This window comes from Rattus norvegicus, chromosome 18 (genome assembly GCF_036323735.1).
Source record: "Rattus norvegicus strain BN/NHsdMcwi chromosome 18, GRCr8, whole genome shotgun sequence".
Classification (NCBI taxonomy): domain Eukaryota; kingdom Metazoa; phylum Chordata; class Mammalia; order Rodentia; family Muridae; genus Rattus; species Rattus norvegicus.
The window spans coordinates 4,356,861-4,380,703 of record NC_086036.1 but is presented as its reverse complement, the minus strand read 5'-3'; the positions used below and the strand labels follow the sequence as shown (position 1 = coordinate 4,380,703).

The 23,843-nt window shown below is 44.9% G+C and overlaps 1 protein-coding gene across 11 annotated transcripts in view; it reads left to right on the top strand.

Annotated features, from left to right (window-relative positions):
- Osbpl1a (oxysterol binding protein-like 1A) overlaps positions 1–23,843 on the top strand; it is a 204,778-nt gene that overhangs the window by 2,808 nt on the left and 178,127 nt on the right. For 3 of the 11 annotated variants that reach the window (XM_063277126.1, XR_010059548.1, XM_039096598.1), the window contains one exon: positions 20,173–20,355. In XM_063277126.1, coding sequence (XP_063133196.1) covers positions 20,235–20,355 — 121 coding nt within the window. In that variant the 5' untranslated portion in view covers positions 20,173–20,234. 11 annotated transcript variants of the gene reach the window in all.

Sequence of the window (23,843 nt, the reverse complement as noted above, 5' to 3'; positions counted from 1 at the left end):
TTGTGTCTACTCCTTTCCCCACAGTAACTCTTTGATGGTTTGCATATGCTTGGCCTGGGAAGTGGCACTATTAGAAGGTGTGGCCTCGTTGAGGAAGTGTGTCACTGTGGGGGTGGGCTTGCAGACCCTCCTCCTAGCTGCCTGGGGATGCTCAGTCTGTTCCTGGGTTCCTTCAGGTGGAGATGTAGAACTCAGCTCCTCCTGCACCATGTCTTCCTGGATGCTGCCATGCTCCTGCCTTGATGATAATGGACTGAACCTCTGAACCTGTAAGCCAGCCCCAATTAAATGTTGTCCTTTATAAAACTTACATTGGTCATGGTGTCTGTTCACAGCAATAAGATCCTAACTAAGACAACCTCCTACCACAGTTAAAACCCCTTCAACATAGTGTAATGTCACAGTCCCACGTGTAAGGGCTAAAAGTTCATTCACTCATTCAATAAATACTGGTTTCCTAGCATGTGCCATGTTTGATAAAGAGATTAAACAGTCTATTTCCAGTTCGATAAAAGGTAAATCAAGAAGCATAGATAAATGCTTTGATAAAAGTGGTCACTGAATAATGGAAAAGAGCAATCTCCTCACCTAGTCACAGGAGGTTGGGGAGGCCTTTGGAAAGCAAGGAGTTCTAACAGACTGAGTAACACAACGACAGTAACTAGACACAGAAGCTTCAAAGGGACTTCAAGGCACAGATGAACAACACGAGAAGAAAAATTCTACAACAAAAGACAATAGGTCAGTGTAGGGTACAGAAAGCCGTACTTGATTGCAAAAGTGTACAATACTGTAGAGTCAAGTGCTAGGGGGTGAATCTAGAAATGAACGGGACTGCATGATTCCAAGGTGTTTATATCCCAAAGGCAGACTTGACTGCTAAGCAAGAGAATGTGTTGCTCAAACTTAAATTTTGGAAATACCCTCTGGTTATAAAAGTACAAATTAACATTGAGCAGAGTAGCAGAAAAGGCAGTAAAGGGAGGATGGGAGAAGAAAGACAAGAATGCTTACCTCACAGAAAGTAGGGTGGGAGTAGAGGTTAAACCAAAGAGGTTAAATTGGATTTGTGTTTCAATCAGTTTGTGGATGAAAATCCCAGGAAAGATGTTGGGACTTGCGCAGATTTGAGGGCTCTAAGCATAGAGTTCTCACAGACTTGAGTGTGCTTTTGCTCATCCAAGGAAAGCACAAGGAGAAACAGAGTTTAAGGCAGGGCTTTGAGACCCTACAGGAGGCCAAGGTTGAAGAGGCCAGTGGTGTGGGAAAACAGCAGTTCAGGAGGGAGGGGCTCAGGGTGCAAGTGCTGAAAGGTTGTGCAAAGTACGAACTTGTGAAGATCCATTTGCTAGAAGGAATACTTTGCTTTCCCCAGTGGGAGTGGTTTTGATGGTGTAATGGGAGCTTAAACCAGATCAGGGAGAGTAAAGGTCAAGTGAGAGAGAGAACATAAACTACTCTTTCATGGTTAAATCGGAAGGAAGGACGGAAGGAAGGGAGGGAGGGAGGAAGGAAGGAAGGAGAACTATCTGACAAGAGGGGAGAGAGAGGGAGAAGGACTGAGAGGGGGAGGGCGACCTGATAGAGCCAGGTTGCTGAGGAGACAGAGGCGGGATCAGCACACAAGCTGGGACTTCCACTTTATGCTTTACACAGGAGGGGTTCCTCTTCCTCTCCAACAGAAAAGGAAGGGTGTGTGGCTGGTGAGTTTGTTGGCAAGGTGGTAAGAAATTTGGAGGTTCTCATCTAATGGCTATAGAAATAAAGCAATCTCCTGAAACGGGAGGGGAGGAGAGAGATGTGGGGCTAGGAGAATGAAGTCAGTGCTTTGAGAGGAGACAGAGAGAACCTCAGCCTTGGCCCACTTCTCCCCACCATTCCACCCATCTTCTGAAAGCCTCAGGACACAGCTGATCACAAGTTCATGCTCTAGGCCTTGCCCTGGAACTTTCCACATGTTGCCTACACTTGGGAATCTCTTCCATCCACCCATTCCACTGTCCGTGGCTCTCAAAGGACTGTTTCATCTCCCTGAGAGCTCCATCCACATTTTGAGCCAAGCATGTGTGATGTACCCTCCTATATACAAAACTGTCTTCTGCTTTCTATGTCTGTCATCTCCGCTCCTTCTCCCTTGGCTGCTTGCTTCTATGAAGATTCAGGACTGTAGAATACTATGACCGAAGGAAAGGGATTAGAAGAAAGATTTTTTTTCCATGCTCTTCTATCTCCTGCCGAAGGCAGAACATACAGACTAGATCCCTTCTCCCCAAAGCCAGATATTTTCTGACCATTGTCTGTTACTGGTCATAAGACCCCTGACCTTTATGGCGTCAGGAAAGAGGACTACCATCCAGACAGATCAAGAGGAACCTGAACACAGTGGCCTTGCTGGGTCTCCCCCTTAGTCTGTTACTGTTGGATCAGCCTTGTTTATCCAGTCTCCATATTCATTTGTCATAGAACAAAAGGGCTGGGAGTATAGCTGGGAGAGAAAATGTCTAGTTGGGTGAGATCCTCATATCAATCTCTAATACCACACTCACACAAAACAAAACAACAGGAACAGAAGAGAACCACATAAACAGGTTTCCCTGATAAGTCTGCTTGTGAATGTTTCTATACAGTGCAAAATTTTTCATTAAATAAATTTAGTATGCTTTTCTTCCACCAACCTGTGTTTGTTTTATTTTGTACATAACCAGGGACCACTAGGAGGGCAGAGGGACCTCCTACCTGACACTCAGCATACTCTTCCACTGAGCATTTCTACATGGCCTCCTGAGTGCTTCAGTCACACACACACACACACACACACACACACACACACACACACACACAATTTTCAGATCCCCTGGAGCTAGTTACCCAGTATGGGTGCCCCACTTTTCCGGCTGACCCTGGGAAGCCATTCAGTGCTGTCCCTCTTGCGAATGCCTGGAGCCACCACTCATGCTCCACCCACCGGCCAGCCCTGTGGCTGACCCTGCTGACCTCCAACGACCTGCCCAGAAATCCCATCTCCATATCTGCGACTAGCAATTAGCTTTTGTCATCTTTATTAGCCAATCAACAATTAGGGAAACTCCCCCAACACTCAGGAATCTTTCAAGTTTTAATTTTCCCAGATATGGGACCTCTTGTTTACTTTCAGAAACTCATAATGGAAAGTTTTAGACAAAGCCATACAATATCTTAGGCTAATTGTTAAATTCTTAGAATTACCTGTGGATAGGGAGTTAGGAGTCCTGGGGAGAGGCCTGTGAAACAAGCACTTACATCAGTAAGAGAAACTTCATGTGTGCATGTGTGTGGACAAGCATGTGAAGGTCATCCCTTCTCTCTCACTCTCCACTTTGAGACAGCCTCTCACTGAACCTGGAACTCTGATTTGGCTGTGCTTTCTGGCTGGTGAACTCCCGAGAACTTCTTGTCTGAGACTTCCCAGAACTTGTGTTGCAACATGTAGCTTTTACATGGGTTCTGAGAACTGAACTCAGGTGACCCTGCTTGGGAGGTAAGCACAACACCTACTTGGCCATCTTCCCCAGCCCAATGAAGGGAACTTCTAACAGGAATGATTCTAACACTCCTTTCATCTGCAACATAGATGACCTAGCAACATTGAAACTTCCCAGCCCCAGCCCTCGGGGGACCTCTTTAGAATGTGGTTTGTCTGGGTTGAGGTTGGACTGGCGAGTTCTTTCAGACCTATGAATCTGTGACTGATTCACCCTCTAAATCCAGGCCCAAAGACTCTTCCTTAGGTCTTTATGATTTCAGTAGACGAAGTGAAATCATATACTACAGCACCTCATCCTGCCTATATTGGAGCTCCAGATGACTCAGGAAGAGTCACGGGTGGGTGTAAGGTGAGAGCTGGAAAAGACACAGATTTTAGAAGCCACAGAACAACAGAGTGTAGCAGGGACAATTGGAAAAGTAGGCATTAGTTACTTTTTTGCATTAAAAAATACGTATTCAGCGTGTATGTGTGCGTGTGTATGCAGACACCACTGAGCATGCGTGTAGATTACAGGGCGAGTTGCAGAAGTTGACTCTCTCCATCCATTTTGTGTGTTCCAGGGACTGAATGCAGGCTGGCAGGCTTGGTAGCACCATACCTTCGTTCACTGAATCATTCCTTCAGCTTCCCCGCCCACCCCCATTACTTTTCTTGATTCCGACAAGGGTTCATTTTGGCTCACAGACTGAGGTTCAGATCATCACACGGGGGGAGCATGGCAGTGGGCACAGGAGCATCTGCAGCCAGGAAAAGGAGAGGTAGATCGGGTACCCTTCTTACCTCGTCCATCCCAGACTCCCAATCCACGAGCAGTGCTGCTGCTCATACTGAGGGCAGGTGTCTCCAGTTAAACCTTGCTGTACTCATCTTCCTGGAGGTTGTTCATCTAGGTGGTTCTAAGCCCAGCAAGTTAACAAGATCAACTATCACAAGATGGCTCATGAAAAGAGAGGTTTTGACAGGTCTGTTTGTCAGAGATTAAGAATAGGGTAGAAGAGAAAGACAAAGCAGATTGATAGTGGTGTATTAAGCTGTTTCTCAGCTCGCGGAGTAGAAAAATACCCACGTTGTACCTGATAATGTGTAGATTTTACTTGCCAAACTACAGAGAATTAAATGAGAGCTAGGCAGCTGCTGTGAGAGCAGTGTGGCAGGCTGTGAGGTGTAGCTGTGGCTGCCACACTGTGACCCCTTGAGCAGTGAGCTCTTTGCTCTCTGACCTAGAGTTTCCACACGGTGGCATCTCAGCACTGTCCCCGCTCTCTGCTTTTGCTGTCCTGATCACCCTTTTCCTTCTGCTGTCTTGAACCTTTGCTTTCTCTGCCCCTGCTTCTCTCTCTGTGCCTTTGCACATTTGCCCTGGCTAATTACCACACTCCATATTGTGAGGACCGCAGCCAAATGTGTCCAATATGTTTAGGTGACTCACCACTACTCAACATTGAGCTTTCCTGATGGGCAGAGACATCAACCACATTTTATTTAAAACTAATAAGAAGGGAACATTTGGATGGTCCCTGATCCTGACCCTTCTGCTAGGTTAAGAATAAGAAAACCTTCAAAAGGGAGTCATGCAGCTGTGGGTGTAGGCTAGTCAGGAGAGGAGTGCCCAGCTTCATAAAGCTCTGACTCAACCCCCAGCGCCCCATAGACATCCCTGGGATCTGAGATGACTGCAGTGGGATCAAGAACACCCTCAGCTACGTCCTGAGTGGCCTATATGAGACTCTGTATCGGAAACGAACAAAGGAATGAGAACAGTGGTCAGGCAGATTTCCTGAGGGCAGCCGGCCAAGGCACACTGCTTGCTGGACAGTCATGGCTGGGAAAGCCAGTAGACTTGTGAAAGACACGCTGGCGATATTGTCCAGCGCTCAGATTCAAGTGAAGTGATGCCTTCCCATGCTCTGCTTCCTCTCCTGACTGAGGAAAAATGTCTAAGAGAATTGGAATGCATTCTCCTTAGCAATGTCACCATGGAAACCTGTAGACTGGCTCTTCCTCAGCTCTGAAGAAGCACCACAGCTCAGCCTCATCACACAAGCTCTTTGGCAACTTAAGTGAGCCAGTGCCATCCTTACTTGTCACCAAGCAAGCCTACAGATGTAGGGTCCTGCCTAGACTTTTCATGTTGAGAGCCGGGACATGGGTCACCGATGGAAAGCCATCGCTGAGACATCTGTGACAGAACCCTAAGAAAACAGACAGGTACAGAATCAAGTGCAGGTCCAAACAACTCAAGATCTATTTAACATTTCTTTTTAAAATAGGGTCTCACTAAGCAGCCCTGGGTGGCTTGAAAATCACTATAGGGACCAGGCTGGCCTAACATTCATAGAGATCGGCTGGCTTCTGTCTCCAGAGGACTGGAGTTAAAGGCATGTGTCAATACAACTGGTGCAAATAAACTAATATTGTAAAACATACTAGCTTCTTCCAATTATTAAATAAACTGGAACAATGGCAAAAATGAAAAGCCAAATGGATCATCATTTTTTAAAAGAAAATGTCTCCCTGTCCCCCAAGACCTCATAGTTTTGAGAGTCAGAAGTTAATGTTAACTAGAAAGTCTTTAGTATGAGGCATCTGGATGGTTAATTTCCTCCAAGTCAACAATTTATCTGGATTTACCCGATGACATCTGACCCACTTTTCAGCATTCCAGGCATTGATTGCCTAAAGCCCCCTGAGGTCTCAGGTCCTAATACCTTCTTTTTAATACGACTTAAGACGCCTTCAGCATGTTTCTGTAAAGCTTCAAAGTCACATTGGCATCAGGGGCACATTCTAAAACCATGCGACATACCAGGTGCATTCTGTAGCACTTACGGCAGAGCAGAAGGACTCATATGACTTAGGTACTGGACTCTGAGGAGGCACCCATTCTGAAAAGAATCACAGGGATGTGGGAGGGAGGATAGTGGTAGAGAAGCATGGCTTGAGTCAAAACAAAGAATCTAAGTCACATCCTCTCTGAAATAGGTAATGACAGTTCTGATGAAATCCACCCTGATGTTGATGATGATAGTGATGATGATGACTGTGGTGATGGTTATGATGGTGGTGGTGGTGGTGGTGCTAGTGGTAGTGGTGGTGGTGGTGGTGGTGATGATGATGTTGATGATGATGATGGTGGTGGTGGTGATGTGGTAGTGATGGTGGTGGTGACAGTGATGATGATGGTGGTGGTGGTGGTGGTGGTGATGATAATAATGGTGGTGGTGGTGGTGATGATGATGATGGTGGTGGTGGTGCTGGTGGTGGTAGTGGTGGTGGTGGTGCTGGTGGTAGTGGTGGTGCTAGTGCTGGTGGTAGTGGTGGTGGTGGTAGTGGTGGTAACTGTGATGATAATGATGGTGGTGGTGGTGGTGGTGATGATAATGATGGTGGTAGTGATGTGGTGGTGATGGTGGTGGTGATGGTGATGGTGATGATGATGGTGGTGGTGGTATCTCGAGTTCTCTGGTTGACTTTTCAGTCTAGGCCAGGTAAGCCTGGGGATGGCATGGCCATGAATAGCTCTGGTCCTCTTCCCATTTCTCAAGAGCTTCCAGTTCTCATATATGCTGCATCTCCATTCCAACATACATTGCTGAGAGGGTATATATCTGACAAATGCTTCTCAAAATTTTTTTTAAAGATTTCTTTATTTATTATGCACACTGTAGCTGTCTTCAGACAAACCAGAAGAGGCATCAGATCCCATTACAGATGGTTGTGAGCCACCATGTGGTTGTTGAGAATTGGACTCAGGACCTCTGGAAGAGCAGTCAGTGCTCATAACTGCTCTCTCCAGCCGGACAAATGCTTCTCAAAACAGAGAATGTTACATTGGGGACGATACAGTAACTTTACTTATGGAACTTCTCAGCCCGAAATGGCAACTTAAAGCCCTAATGGGCCGCTTAAATTTAAAGCTAAAGTAAAAGTGTATCACACAAGCTGCATTTCAAGTGTTGTAGAGCTACATTTGGCTGGCGGTTCCTGAGTGGACAAGACGGAATCATTCTAAATGTCACAGAGCAAGTAGTAATTAATTTTATTACATTAACATTCTGAGTTTTAAAAATCTGTCCAACAAAGAAAATGACAAGTGATACCTTTGCTAGCCTTTTAAAAATACTTGTTTTCTTAAGCTTATGATTGAGTGTGTGTATGGGACAGGCATGTGGGCATGTATGGTATGGGTATGTGGCTATGTAAACTCACATGAGTTTATGTGACCACAAAGTCAGAAGAGCCCCAAATGCCCTGGAGCGGGTTATAGGTGGTTGTGTGTCAGCTGACATGGGTGCTGAGAGCAGAACTTGAGTCTTATGGAAAAGTATCAAGTGTGGTGGTTTAAATGAGGCTGTCACCTGATAGGTTCATATTTTTGGTCCCCAGTTGGTGGCACTGTTTGGGAACATAGGAGAAGTATGGTCCATGTCACTAAAGGCAAGCTTTAGGGATGAAGAGATCCCCCACACCCCATTTCCAATTGTTCCACCTACTTCATGCTTGTGGTTTGAGATACCTGCTCTCAGACTGCGTTCTCAGCCACCATGCCTACTGCTTGCTGCCATGCTTCCCTGATGCTGTGGACTCTGGGACCGTAGCCCCAATTAAATCTTTCTTCTATAAGTTGCCTTGGCCGTGATGTCTTATCACAGCCATAGAAAAGTAACAAGTTCCCCCATTCTTATTCTTTATATGACTACCAAAAAACTTTGTAAGAACACAGTACAGTTAGTAATCCTATCAAAAGCAAAATGCTTCCCCCTGCAGAGATTGTTGTTCATTTACAATCAGAAGGAGGGACTTATAAATGAACACTCAGTGAATTCAAGGCATTAAAGCATCACAGTGAGAATGAAGTTCTCATGGAATCCTGTGAGAAATTATTTCAAGTCACCTTTACTTTGGCTGTGAAGTTGTGTCTGACTGTCTTCATAACAGTCATTACCATCCTAATCAGGGTAGTTGGAGCCTCTCCCAGCAGGAGGGAATGGGAGTCGCCAGTGGATGCTCCTCTGAGGCTCCTGCCTCTTTTTCCTACACTTTTCTCCCAGCTGTATGTGGCCCTGTCTCAGCTGCACGCACTTTCAAATGTTACTAGAGTATGTTGTCCACATTTTTAGTCATAAGGGAAATGCAAATCAAAACAACCCTGAGATTTCACTTCACACCAGTGAGAATGGCTAAGATAAAAAACTCAGGGGACAGCAAATGCTGGCGAGGATGTGGAGAAAGAGGAACACTCCTCCATTGTTGGTGGGATTGCAGACTGGTACAACCATTCTGGAAATCAGTCTGGAGGTTCCTCAGAAAATTGGACATTGAACTGCCTGAGGGCCCAGCTATACCTCTCTTGGGCATATACCCAAAAGATGCCCCAACATATAAAAAAGACACATGCTCCACTATGTTCATAGCAGCCTTATTTATAATAGCCAGAAGCTGGAAAGAACCCAGATGCCCTTCAACAGAGGAATGGATACAGAAAATGTGGTACATCTACACAAAGGAATATTACTCAGCTATCAAAAACAATGCCTTCATGAAATTCATAGGCAAATGGTTGGAACTGGAAAATATCATCCTGAGTGAGGTAACCCAATCACACACACATGGTATGCACTCATTGATAAGTGGCTATTAGCCCAAATGCTTGAATTACCCTAGATGCCTAGAACACATGAAACTCAAGACGGATGATCAAAATGTGAATGCTTCACGCCTTTAAAAGGGGAACAAGAATACCCTTGGCAGGGAATAGAGAGGAAAAGATTAAAACAGAGACAGAAGGAACACCCATTCAGAGCCTGCCCCACATGTGGCCCATACATATACAACCATCCAATTAGACAAGATGGATGAAGCAAAGAAGGGCAGGCTGACAGGAGCTAGATGTAGATCTCTCCTGAGAGACACAGCCAGAATACAGCAAATACAGAGGCGAATGCCAGGAGCAAACCACTGAACTGAGAACAGGACCCCCGTTGAAGGAATCAGAGAAAGGATTGGAAGAGCTTGAAGGGGCTCAAGACCCCATATGAACAACAATGCCAAGCAACCAGGGCTTCCAGGGACTAAGCCACTACCCAAAGACTATACATGGACTGACCCTGGGCTCCAACTTCATAGGTAGCAATGAATATCCTAGTAAGAGCACCAGTGGAAGGGGAAGCCCTGGGTCCTGCCAAGACTGAGTCCCCAGTAAACTTGATTGTTGGGGGGAGGGCGGCAATGGGGGGAGGATGGGGAGGGGAACACCCATATAGAAGGGGAGTGGGAGGGGTTAGGGGATGTTGGCCTGGAAAGGGAATAACACTCGAAAATGTAAATAAGAAATACTCAAGTTAACTAAAAAAAAAAAAAAAAAAAAAAAAAAAAAAAAAGAGGAGAGTATGTTGTCCAAGTGTCCAAGTCTCCGTCAGTGCTTTCCAACCTTCCTAACACTCTGACCCTGTAATATAGTTCCTCATGTTATGATGACCCCCAACCATACAACTGTTTTTGTGGCTACTTCAGTTTTCATTGAACTTTTGTGCAATGAATCATTATGTAAATATTTTTGAAGATAGAGGTTTTCCAGATGGGTCTCGACTCACAGGTTGAGAAACATTGATCTATGCCCCATAGAGGAAGTTATCATCTATGTTGGGTTGGTATTTTTTAGTGATGTGGCTGCTTTGTGATCATTCACATTCAAGTCAGTAACCCCTAACTCATGCTCCTGTAAGTACAACTCATTGGTTCACTGAGCCGGACTTTGGTAGAATCATTGCTTTGGTCTGATGTTGATGTCTTAGCAGCAGTGAATATGGTTAAGTCTTCCCATAAAATGTTTAGGCAAGATGGCTCAGCACTTTTTTTTTTTTAAAGCCCTAGGGTTTCTTCCTGACAAATATAATTGCAGAAGTTATTCTAGATTTTGCAATTGAGACATTGCTTTAGTTAGACATTGCATTGCCTGGTTTATTAGGAAAAATGTCAGCCTGCAGAACAGGTAGCAAGTGTTCTCCAAAGACCTCATTGGTAAACGCCTGTCATATGTGGCAGGCACATGAGATGTGTCACACTCTAATGAGTCTAGTGAGCAACTTGCTTGTAACTCGTTCTCAGTACAAGTTTCTAGACCTGAACAGACTTCAAGAACTACAGTCTTTCAAAATTTAAAAATGACGCTTGTTAATTCTTTTTTTTTACCACAATTATGTTTGTTAAGTCTCTTTGCAAACTTTTGAAAGTTGAAATGTTAACAAGCTTGTAAGTGTATGTATGTATAAATTGAACCTTGGTATTATAGACTGTGTGGTAACTCCTCTGGCTAGACCGGTCAGACAGAGTAGTGTGAAACGGTAGGGTTCTTTATCAGAGATTATTACGTGGAGAAGCAGTGGAGGGAAATTTGTAAAATCTTATTTCTAAGCAACCTTCACTTATTCCTAGCTTACAATGGTCACATCTGTCTGATGTGTTAAGGCTAGTCAATGAAATGTGAGAACAAAATGAGGTAGGCGTGGCTAATTTTATAAACCAATTAAGTTTACATGAGTCTGGTAGCAACCAAAGTATAAATTAAAAATATAGTTTTGACCTTCCAGGTAATGTATCTGTTTAATAAGATCTCCTCACAGTATTAACTGGGTATTATTTTGCTCAGAGTCCATGCTGCCGCCCCTCTTCAGGTCCCTTCCAACCCCCCAGGGCCAGTCCTCAGCTACTGTAGAAGGAGGGAGAGGCTCCGCCCCCTAGCGAAGGCGGCCAGTTCGTCCTGGTCTGGCAGGAGGCGTGGTCTAGAGGGGCGTGACCCCGCGAGCGGTCACGTGCTGGGCTCGGCGCCAACATTTCTGGCGCGCTGGTTACTAGGGCCCTCCTAGCTACTAACCCTTGGATCATTGGGTTCCGCCTGGTTTCCTTTTGGGATCCTGGACCGTCCTCGTGAGAGCGGCCCTCGTGGGTGACCGGCGTCCAGTGGGCGCGGCCCGGCCTGTGGTGGAGGCCGCCTCAGGAGCGGGACCCGCAATCCCGCAGGTCAGTGTGGCTCAGGGTGGGGCGTGACGGGCCTGGAGCCCCGGGATCTCGGCTGTGGAGCCCGGGCTGAGGGCACTACGCGCTGCGCAAGTGCGAGCGACTTAGAAAGCGCGCGTCCTAACTTGTAGTTTCCTTCCAGCCCGAGGATTGATTGACAATGGAAGTCACGCGTCGTGCGTGAGACCATTGTCCCACGTTCCATCTGACCCGCTGTACAAACCCCAACGACAGCAAAAGGCCATTTAGCAAGCGAATGACTGCAGCTGCACTCAACTGGGAAAGATGCGCTTAATCCATGTCCCTCAGGGTCCGCAGGAGGCATAGAGCCCAGTTTTCCTGTTTGGAGTTTTAAGTAGGCAGCATTGTGAAATTGAATTGCTCAGCGTTTGCTTGGAAGCTAGACAAAGCTGATTGAATGCTGCTCAGTAGCTATTTGGTGTTTGTAAGGCTGCTTGATAATGGAATTGAACTCGTTTGCAATCACTGATGTATGTCTTCCTGAAGTATTCATTCGATCCTGGAAAAAAATATATAGTTGATACAGTTTGTCAAAGCTTCACCTCTTAGCTTTTGGAAATTGTTGACTACATTGAGGTCAGTCAGTGTTTACATGCTAACCCCGAGATTTTTCCCCAGCAACTTGGTTAGTATAAAACTAACTCCCTTGGATGAAATTTTAAGCATCTGTAATTATGGAATAGCTACAGAGTCCACTTTCTCTTGATACTCGAATTCAAAATTACTAAGTGAGCCCGGTATAACCTACAGAGAAAGATGTCGGTAACTTTTTGAAAGTTTATTCTTTTAATTTTTCCTGGGCAAGGTAACTCCAACAGCGTTGGCAACTGGTAAAAAGAGTAAGAGTTAACTGATAGAAATTGAGCAGATTTAACTGAAATAGGTGTTCAGTATTCTCGTTCATCAACAGGAATGTGTGACAGTTGGCTAATCCCTGTCCTGGAGGCTGCTCGTTTTTTATAGATATTATTCTAGTTGTATACCTACAAACAGCCATACAGTATTTCTCTAAAAAAAAAAAAATCCCCTTCTGTATTTCCTTAAAGGGAAATGGTACTGTTACAGAAGGAACAATTGTACAAAGGAACAGTCAGTTTCTTTAGAGGGGTCATGTGATGCAGTGTCTATTAAGTTACAGAGTTTCTCTTGCTGATTTGACTTAGAGCTGTGTGATCATAGTATTTTTCAGTTGGAGCTCTGCTGTGGCAACCTGTTTTATTTTTATGCTGAGGTAGTCTCATTAGCTCAGGCTGGCCTTAGACTGCCGTCATTCTCCTGAGTGTGTACTACTTCACTGGACTTGGAGACAGTCCTTGCAGGTTGATGTAAGAAGCGGACTTCATCAGTGCTCTCAGAAAACAAGTCAGTGGAAAGCAGCTCAGGTGGTAACAGATGGAGGAGAGCATAGCTGCTGCCTATTAGATTTTGACTTGCTTAGAACTTTGTTAGTTCCCTTGAACTGGTCTTGCTTGCAATCAGAATTTCACTGCTGGCATTGTAATTTCTTTGACGCCCTTAGGAAGAGTACAGGTTTTGCGGTATAGTTATTGACTTACTCATTAATGACGTTTTAGAAAGGGTCGGGGAGATGACTCAGGTTGTAAAGCGGTTGGTGTTGTGTGAACCTAAGTTTGGCTGATCCCCAGAATCCATGTAAAGCCTGACACATTAGTCTGTAATCCCAATGCCGCTACAGCATCATAGGCAGAGACAGGAGAATCCCTGGAAGTTTCTGTGACAGCTAGGCTGTTAGGGACTATGGTGAACAGGAGACCCTAACTCAAACAAGCAAGGTAGAAGGCCAGGAGAGACTGGAAGTTGTCATATGAACTCACACAAGTGCTGTGTGCACATTTGGACACATGAGCGTGCCACACATGTATCTTACACACGGAGAAGAGAAAAAGATGTGTCTCACACTCTGCACAGGCATATCTATGATCTTGGTGTCATGTGCTTTACTGACATAGTCTTGATCACTAGACTGTTGAGGTTTTCCTCACATGGTTTCTTTCCCAATACTGAGCAGATGCTGTTGTTATCAAGGGTCTGTAGGAAGGCCTGGTGTAAGAACTAGGTGGTTTACTAGGCTACTCCATTTGAGTTTTTTAATTCATTAACCCTGGAGTAGGACCTTGCCATCCCAGACAGTGACAGCATTCTTAGCTGTACACTTCTCGTCATGCGTCATGGGAAAGTAAACCACAAGTGTGCTTTGTACTTACTTTCCCTTTAAAAGTGACACGAGCTTCTAGTCCTAACTACTCAGGACGCTGGGGGCAGGGGATCCACTGTGCTCAGGAACTGGAAGACATCCTGGGTAGCTGCTAGACCCTTTCTCCTCAAAACTTCTCTCTAAAGAGAAATTTCTACAGTGTATAAACCACGGTGCATCAGTATTATATGATACTAATTCCACTTTCAAGATAATTTTCAGTTATGAAATAGTGAGAAAAATAGAAATTTATTTTGTCTGAGGCTCAAAAATGTTTATTAAAAATAAAATTCCATCAACTTCCTTGTTAGTATTTTTGTGGGTTTTTTTTTTTTTTTTTCCGGAGCCGAGGACTGAACCCAGGGCCTTGCGCTTGCTAGGCAAGCGCTCTACCACTGAGCTAAATCCCCAACCCCTTCTTGTTAGTATTTTTATTATTAAAATATTTATCTACTCTGAGACTCCTGTCATAGTATCTGTAGACTCTGCTGCTTTGAAACATTAGCTTGCAGTTCTCACAATTTTTCACATTAAAATTGAAGGCAGGTGCAGGAAGGCTCCTCGTGGACGGAAAATACAGAGTAGCACATAAAGTCGAAACACTGTTGTGATCCTCCTGCCTCTGCCTCCTTCAGCAAATCCTACCGGCGTGCGCCACCACAACCGGCGAAACACTGTTGTAATGGAAGGCCATGACGCTTACTTAATGCTCCTCAAGCATCGAGCTTTTCAACTGAGTGTAGCTAGAATGATAACTACCCAGTGATTAGGCATTGTTTTCTGTGTGGCACTCAAGTGTGTAAGCTGTGCCTTTCACACACAGAAGGTGGTTTATAAAGTGTCATGTGATGTGACAGAGTAGTCAGCATTTTTCTGTCAGAAGAATGATGCTCATTATCAGGGCTCAAGCTCACTGAGGGAGCCAGAGGAGAAAGTTTCCTAAGTGAGAAGTCAAGCAGCTTTGTCTTTAGCTACCAGCACTAGAGCGGCTTCCCAAAGCAGAGCTCAAAGATTGCTGCCTTCCTTAAACCGCCTTGTTTTACTTACAATTCAGAGTCTTCTTCTTCAGTGTCCACAGAGGACCAGTGAGCAGAATCCATGGCTTTAGACACTGGCCTGAGATTTTGAGTTAGATTGCAGTGTTTAACCCTCCATTGGAAGCTTGAGCTTGTGGTTGTGGCTCTGCCGTCATTCCCTCAGTAAATAACTTTAATTTCCTGCATCTTTTGTGCTTTCAAGGACAAAATCAGCGTTTAGCTAGGAAACACAACACAGGGACAAAGTCCCGTTAGCAGCTGACTACTTTGGAATACAGAGTGAAACAGTTTCCTTAATATACTTCTTAAGGTATAGTTTCTATGTATATATATCTAATTTTCCCACTGTTAAAAGTATATGGTATAGCTAAAATATTATATTGACACGTTGATATCCAACCATAAAATAAGTATCTGCCTGTGATTTGTTTTCCTTTGTGCTGCTGGGGCTCACATCTACAGCCTTGGATGCGTGAGGCAAGAGCATCTTAGAGTTTTAATGATGGTGCGGACCACTGTGCTTCTTCATCTGCCGGTAGAGCTTTTCTTTGAACTGAGATTCTGAACCCCCTGAGCAATTTCTGGCATTTGTTTCTTTCTCTTAGCTACTGGCAACTATATTGCTTTTAGAACGCTAGAGGCTGGGTCTCCATAGCTCCAAGCTTGTGATCCTCTGGCTTTGGCTTCCCGAGTGTTCAGTTTACAGTTATAATCAGTGGGCGGAGCTCTGCTTCCTGCTCCCGAATTGTGCTATGCCACTGCCTCACGTGAGTGCAGTCATCCATGCCTGTCCTTCTGTGACTGGCCGATGCCGTTTAGCAAGATGTGTCCAAGGTTTATCAGGGTTCTAGCACATGCCAGAAGAAATATTCAAAGACAACTTATTTTATTATGTGCATGGATGTTTGGCCTACTTGTATGTATGTGTACTGTTGCATGTGACTGGTGCTATCAGAGGCCAAAGGAGACTTTCATATGCCATGTAGTGAAAGTTGTGGATAGTTAATTGTGAGCCACCATGTGGATGCTGGGAACCAAGCTTAGGTCCTCTGGAAGGCTAGCAAACGTTTAACTTTGGAACCATTTTTCCAGCCCCCAGAGAAAGATTTTTTTTTGGGTCTATAGTAATTTTATTGTAACAGAGAAAGATTTTTTAAGGCTGAATTATAACCTATTGCATGTTTACCATATTCTTTTATTGACTCTTGGGTGTGCTGAGTGCTGTTGCAGGGTATTTGATCATATTGTGAACCCCGAGATTGTGGACTCATCTTAGAACTTTCTGTTTACTGTAAACAGTACTTGTGGTATGGCTCAGCCCTAGCATACACCTTTTAAAAAATTTTACTTTACTTTTTTTTTAAAGTTATATTTATTTTAGTTGTATGAGTAGTTGTACAAGTAGTTGTCACTGTCTTCAGACCCAAGAGGGCATCAGATCTCATTACAGGTGGTTGTGAGCCACCATGTGGTTGCTGGGATTTGAACTCAGGACCTCTGGAGGAGCAGTCAGTGCTCTTAACCACTGAGCCATCTCTCCAGCCCTTACTTTACTTTTTTTAAAACATTGGATATCTTATTTATTTACATCTCAAATGTTATCTTCTTTTCCGGTTTCCCTCTTTAAATCCCCTATCCCATCCCCCCTTATCCTGCTTCTCTGACAGTGCTCCCCTACCCACACACCCACTCTGGCCTCACCACCCTAGCATTCCTCTACACTGGGGCATGGAGCCTTCACAGGACCAAGGGCCTCCCCTCCCACTGATGCTAGATAAGGCCCCTTCAGCTCCTTCAGTCCTTCCCCTAACTCCTTCATTGGGGTCCCAGTGATCAGTCTGATGGTTGGCTTCGAGCATCCGCATCTGTATTGTTTGGGATCTGGCAGAGCCTCTCAGAAGATGGAAAGATCTCCCATGCTCATGGATTGGCAGGATTAGTATAGTAAAAATGTCCATCTTGCCAAAAGCAATCTACAGGTTCAATGCAATCCTCATCAAAATTCCAACTCAATTCTTCATAGAGTTAGAGCAATTTGCAAACTCATTTGGAATAACAAAAAAAAAAAAAAAAAAAAAAAAAAACCCAGGATAGTGAAAACTAACCTCAACAACAAAAGAACTGGGGGAATCACCATCCCTGACCTCAAGCAGTATTACAGAGCAATAGTGATAAAAAAATGTATGGTATTGGTACAGAGACAGGCAGGTAGGTCAACAGAATAGAATTGAACCCACACACCTATGGGCACTTTGACAAAGGAGCTAAAACTATCCAGTGGAAAAAAGACAGCATTTTCAACAAATGGTGCTGGTTCAACTGGAGGTCAGCATGTAGAAGAATGCAGATCAATCCATTCTTATCTCCTTGTACAAAGCTCAAGTCCGAGTGGATCAAGGACCTCCATATAAAACCAGATACACTCAAACTAACAGAAGAGAAAGCGAGGAAGAGCCTCAATCACATGGGCACTGGGGAAAATTTCCTGAACAGAATAAGATCAAGAATCGACCAGTGGGATCTCATAAAACTGCAAAGCTTCTGTAAGGCAAAGGACACTGTCAATAGGACAAAATGGCAACCGACAGATTGGGAAAAGATCTTTACCAATCCTAGCACACACCTTTAATCCAAGAGCTAAATAAAATCACTCCTACATCAAGAGGAGGAGCAAGCAACCAGCTGACGGGGAGTGAACAGAAAGGAGGGTCTTTGAATGGTAGGATGTAAGACAGCCTGAGGAGTTTTCTTCTTCTGGGAGGTCAGTGGAGTAGGAGGCTTAGCTGGGTGCTTTCTCTGCCTCTCTGAGCTAGCAGGTCGACTTTATTTAGCTCCTGGTTAAAGGGGTGTGTTAGGGGTGAACCAACCACAGCAAGGTGGGTTTTTTTTTAAGTAAACACAATCTTGGGGTTCACATTTCACATTGTGATCAAATATCCTGCAGCAGAGTGATGCTGGTGTGTGTGTGTGTGTGTGTGTGTGTGTGTGTGTGTGTGTCCCCGCCTGGAGTTTAACTCCATACATGCTATATATTACTGTGCCATTTTTTTTTAGAGTAATGTTTTGTTTTTTAAGATTTACTTATTATCTATACAGCATTCATCATGCATGTATGCCTGCGGGCCAGAAGAGGGCATTGGATCCCATTACATATGGTTGTAGCCACCATGTGGTTGCTGGGATTTGAACTCAGGACCTCTGGAAGAGCAGCCAGTGCTCTTAACCTCTGAGCCATCTCTCCAGCCCACAATTTTTGTTTTGATTTATATGTGTGTTCATATGTATCACATATATGGAGGTTACCTCAGAGATCAAAGAGTGTTGGAGCCCCAGAACTGGAGTTACAAGTAGATGTGAGATGCTTTGTGGTTATGGGGACCCAGAACTGCAAGGACTTTTAATGACCAAGCCATCTTTCCACCCCCTAACTTTTCACTTTTGAAACACCTTTTGCAAACCTTATTCCTGGTAGGTGGGCGTGGTGGAGCTGTAGTGTGAGATGGGAGGATCCCAGGTTCCACACCAGCGAGGGCTACATTGCTACATTCTACCTGGGCTATCAGAGTCCTCTCCAGACAGCAGACAATGGAAAATGGATTTCTTCAAGAAGCTATATTATTAAATGTTTTACACTTCTTGCGTTCTGAAGAATTAGCTCAGGTTGTTAAACTTCATGATCTTTGATATTTCTAGGAATTTAATGTTTATAGTATGTAAAATTCTTTAACTCTGGAATTTTAAAAGTTGAGATTTAAATTATAAAAGAATAGACCCTCTGTCCTGGCATGGTGGCGCACACCTTCAATCCCAGCACCTAGGAGACAGAGACAGGTGGGTCTCTGTGAGTTTGAGGCCAGCCTGGTCTACATAGCAAGTTTAAGGACAGTTGGGGCTATGCAGTGAAACCTTGTCTCCAAGAAAGTGAAATAGATTCCTGACCATACATCCTCCAACAAGGAGCAAACATCCAAACATATGAGCCCATGGGAGCCTACTCATTGGAACCACCACATGGAGATTAGTAGCTTGTCCGCTGACCAGAAATAAAAAAAAGAAAGGAAAGAGAAGAGAAAGGTTGTTCTAAGCATTCCTTTCAAAACCGCAATTCCATGATAGGGTTTCCCTGTGGAGCTGAGTCTGGCCTCAGAACTTGCAGCAGTGTCCTGCCTCAGCTTTCTAAGTGCTGGGCTTACAATTCTGTGCCACGCTGCCTGCCTGCACCTTGCTATTTTCCTAACACTGCTGTTTTCTGGGATAGAGCTTCAGCTTTCCGTTCTAACTCTCCTACTGAGCTATTTACATTTTTAATGTTTTTCTCCATTATTTTAAGAATAAAAATTATATATTATAAATCTATTATTCTTAATTTTAAAATTTGTTTATCTGAATAATTTGTCTTCTGGTTGCTTTTCTTCTTGCTTGGTTCTGGCCTCTTCCATACTTTAGACGCTTTGTTCAGATGTCTTGTCCTCGGAAAGTGGCTCTTGTTTAAGAGCAGAGAAGTAGCGAGCGGGCTGGGAAGGAGAGCTGGGCAGCCGCTGTTATGTCAGGCTCAGCTGGTGTGGTCAGTTGCTGACAGCTGTGTCTTGGAGGAAGTGACGTGCTGTATCTCCTGATTTGCCTGGCTTGCCACTGTCGGGGGTGTCGATTAAAGCCACCAGGCTAGGGATCTGGTTTTCTCTTCATAGGCTACTAAGTTTGAGACCATGCCTTCCCTCTTACCACCGCCTTCTAGTCCAGAGACCATCATCTCTTAGCCTCTCTGCAGGAGTTATTTGACCAGCTCCCTTTTAATGGACTGTGCATGTCTAACTCTTCCATTATTGCAGGTACACAGTGGTGAAGTTACTTTAAAGCATCCTGTGATTCTGTAGGACAGAGCCCAGAAATAGATCCTCACAGTAAATGCTACATATGTACTTTGGGGTTGATTTGATACTGAGAATAGCTGGACTTCTGTTCAGCAGAAAAGGTATTGAGTTGAAGTTCATAAGCACACATCCCTGCTTCGCCACCAGCAGACAGGCTCAGCCTTTTCTGTTGTTGTTGTTGCTTTTGGCTAGTGTGGAAAAATATGTTTTATTTGCTTATTTACTGGTACAGTTGAAATGTATACTTCTTTTGAGAATTGCTGTTTATAACACTTGCTCATTTTGACATAAAGTTTTGTTTGGCTATGGTTTTATATATTTAGTTTGGGGCTAGGTAAGATAGCTAAGAGGAACAGGATTAAGAATTACCATCTAGGGTTCTTATGTCCTTATCTCTAATTTTTTTCTTTTGGCTCTAAAAAACAAATTCTTTTGTCTGTCGTGAACTCCAAGTAAAATGCTTCTTCTTCCTTTCCACACTGACAGGCCCAGCTGTGAGCACGTTATGCTGCTGGGTGAGAGCTCCACTTCTGTTTTTCAGTCCAGAAATGAACACAGAAGCCGAGCAGCAGCTTCTCCATCACGCCAGGAATGGCAATGCTGAAGAAGTGAGGAAGCTGCTGGAAGCCATGGCGCGGGCTGAAGTGGTCGCTGACATTGACTGTAAAGGTGGGCTCCCGACATTTGCTTGGTACATGCCTCCCATGTATTTAAGCTTTCCGATCTTGCCCATATAAATCTCACTCCCCTTTCCTTGGAAGAGCTCCCCCACAATACTGTGTGAAATAATACTATACTCGTGTACCCTCTAAGGTAGAAAGCTGAGATCCATCCTTAGAACTTTACAAGTTATTAGGTGAGCCAGGGTATGCATTCCCTGATGATGTCTTTCTTTATTGTTCTTAGCAACGGTATAGTTGAGCCAGCAGATTTGAGTGACTGCCCTCATTGAGATTAGCTTTCTAGATTAGCAGACCAGGCTAGTCATCACTACAAAATGGGTGCAGGGCCGGAAGCTCCACAGAGGAGGGTTCCTAACTAGTTTGAAGAATAGCATCTTAGAAATGGATTCAGGGTGATAAGGGAAGGACTGTGTCACTTCACTAGATGAAGAGAGAGAAGAATAGTTAAACAAAACTAATATGGGGTATAATTATGACTGGAGACATCAGAGCTTGGCTCCTGTGATCAGGAGGTTCCATGGTGGCTCTCTGAAGGCTGGAGAACCAGGGAAGTCATAGCTGCGGTCCAAAGAACATGGAGGTCCTGAGATTTAGCCTTTCCCTGGCTGTATCTATGCATGTGTGTGTGTCCGTGTGAGTCTATGTATTTGTCTGTCTGGCTGTCTGCCCTGAGCTCGAGCCCTCAGCACAGAGTCTGCTTTGATACAGTAGATGATAAGACAGGTTGCTGCCGGGGGATGCTTTCCTAAGGATGAGACCGGCCTGTTTTTAGTGGCCTCTGAATTTAATCTCACTGGGCTTGTGACCAAGAAGTATATGTTATGTACATCTATCATCCATTCATTTCTACAGATCCTTGGTCTCAGCAAGGGCTTATGTGTGGCCATATGGGAGACAGAGAGCTAGAGATGGAAATGTGAATTTTAGAGTCAAAGACATGAAGACACAATAGTGGAAAGGGCTGGGAGAGAAAGAGACCCCAGCCAGACGAGAGATTCTGAAGGAAGGCCTGTCAGGTTCTCTAGAGGAGCAAAGCTGACAGGCTCTGTTGCATCGTAACGGGATTTTGGTTGGCTACCATGATGCTGTCAGCAGGTTCACAATGGCTCTCTCACTCTGAACAGATCAGGAGCATGGTGGCTGCTCCTTCCAGGATGCTAGATGCCTTAGCATTACCAATTTCGTGCTGACAGCTTGGAGGTTTCCTGGACTGCTGCTGGTCGTCAGTGTACATTGAAGCTAGAAGAACCTGGGTTCTGATATTAGTGAAGGGCTGCAGCAACAGGGTAGATGAACTTGCCAGCAAGAAAGAAGGCATGCAGGCAAAAGGCAAAAAATCTAATTTCTTCCACCACCTTTTACCTGGAAGGTACCTCTCATATTTAGGGTGAGTCTTCCCAGTTCAGGTAACCTGATCAAGAAAACCTTTTACAAGAATGCCCAATGGCTTGCTTTTTAGTTGATTCCAGATTCAGTCAAGTTGACAACTTAGACCGACCACTGAAGATATTCCAGAGATTTGAGAGACCAGAATGCAGAACTGGCAGTTGAACAGTGCCACACTGGATTTAGTGACAGCAATTTTGATGACATTTGAGGACAGTGTTAATGTCAAGGTAGGAGATAGGCTTAGGCTGCAGCAGGCAGTAGGTGGTAGGTTGGAATGATGGCGAGAGCCAGGGAAGAATGGAAACAGAAGAGGGTGTGTGGTTACTGTCGGGAGTATTGGTTGGTTTTGGCTGGTTAGAGAGATGGTAGAGGCTACTTGTTCCTTCCTATAAGAAACCAAAGGGGGAGAAAGTGACGCTAGGGAGGAGAGGGTCAGAGGAGCCAGGAGGGCTGTAGTCTAAGAGGGTGGCCAGGCTCTGCCCTGTGGGGTGGTGTGGTCTAAGCAGTGGGGATGGGAAATGGCACTGTGGGCCTAGGTTGCTGCTAGGAAGGTCCAGGAGTTTTGTGAAAGCTTCTGCTTTCTCTGTGGTGCTGAAAGGTGAAGTCATTGTTAGCAGGTGTGGTGTGGGTCAGGGGTATCAGTAGAGAGGGGGTGGGAGAGGCTCCTCAGTCAGGCATCATAAGAAGGACACTAAGCCAAAGTGTGGGGCTTGACTCTGTGGTGCCCCAAATCCTCGGGTGCTTTCATTTTTCTTCAGCATTGACTGTAACCTGGGATTTCATAGCCAACTGTGACAGCAATAAAGATGAATAATGATGACAGGGACACTAGGGTCAGTGGCAGAGTTGGTGAAAGGGAAATGGGAACCATGTACCTATGTAAGTGATGAAAGACTAGAGACCTGACCTGCATGACAAGGGAGGGGTTGAGTTTATGGGAATGGCTTTTGTTCTTTTTTAAAGAAGTTATTTATTCTTTTGCACATCGGTGGTTTTGCCTGCATGTGTATCTGTAAGAGGGTGGTGGGTCCCCTGGAACAGGAGTTACAGAGACTCATGAGCTGTCATGTGGGTGCTGGGAATTGAACCCATGTCCTCTGGAAGAGCAGCCAGTGGCTCTTAATTGTTGAGCCATTGCTTCAGCCCTGAGAATGCTTTTATGATCATAGTGGGCACCAAGTATTGGCCCTGACAGTGGCTACTTGACACTGAGCAGAGACACAGTTCATAAGAAATGCTAATGTAGTTTACCTGGTGCGGTGGCTGTCTAGCATGTAGTTTACTTGGTACGGTGGCTGTCTAGCATGTAGTTCACCTGGTGCAGGGGCTGTCTAGCATGTAGTTTACTTGGTACGGTGGCTGTCTAGCATGTAGTTTACTTGGTGCGGGGGCTATCTAGCATGTAGTTTACTTGGTACGGTGGCTGTCTAGCATGTAGTTCACCTGCTGCAGTGGCTGTCTAGCATGTAGTTTACTTGGTGCGGTGGCTGTCTAGCATGTAGTTTACTTGGTACGGTGGCTGTCTAGCATGTAGTTTACTTGGTACAGTGGCTGTCTAGCATGTAGTTCACCTGGTGGGGTGGCTGTCTAGCATGTAGTTTACTTGGTGCGGTGGCTGTCTAGCATGTAGTTTACTTGGTACGGTGGCTGTCTAGCATGTAGTTCACCTGGTGCGGTGGCTGTCTAGCATGTAGTTTACTTGGTATGGTGGCTGTCTAGCATGTAGTTCACCTGGTGCGGGGGCTGTCTAGCATGTAGTTCACCTGGTGCGGTGGCTGTCTAGCATGTAGTTTACTTGGTGCGGTGGCTGTCTAGCATGTAGTTCACCTGGTGCGGTGGCTGTCTAGCATGTAGTTTACTTGGTGCGGTGGCTGTCTAGCATGTAGTTTACTTGGTACGGTGGCTGTCTAGCATGTAGTTTACTTGGTGCGGTGGCTGTCTAGCATGTAGTTCACCCGGTGCGGTGGCTGTCTAGCATGTAGTTTACTTGGTGCGGTGGCTGTCTGGCATGTCATCCATGCCCTACATGAACAGAGCACGCTGCTGTATACCTGTAATCCCAGCACATGGGAGATAGAAGCCTGG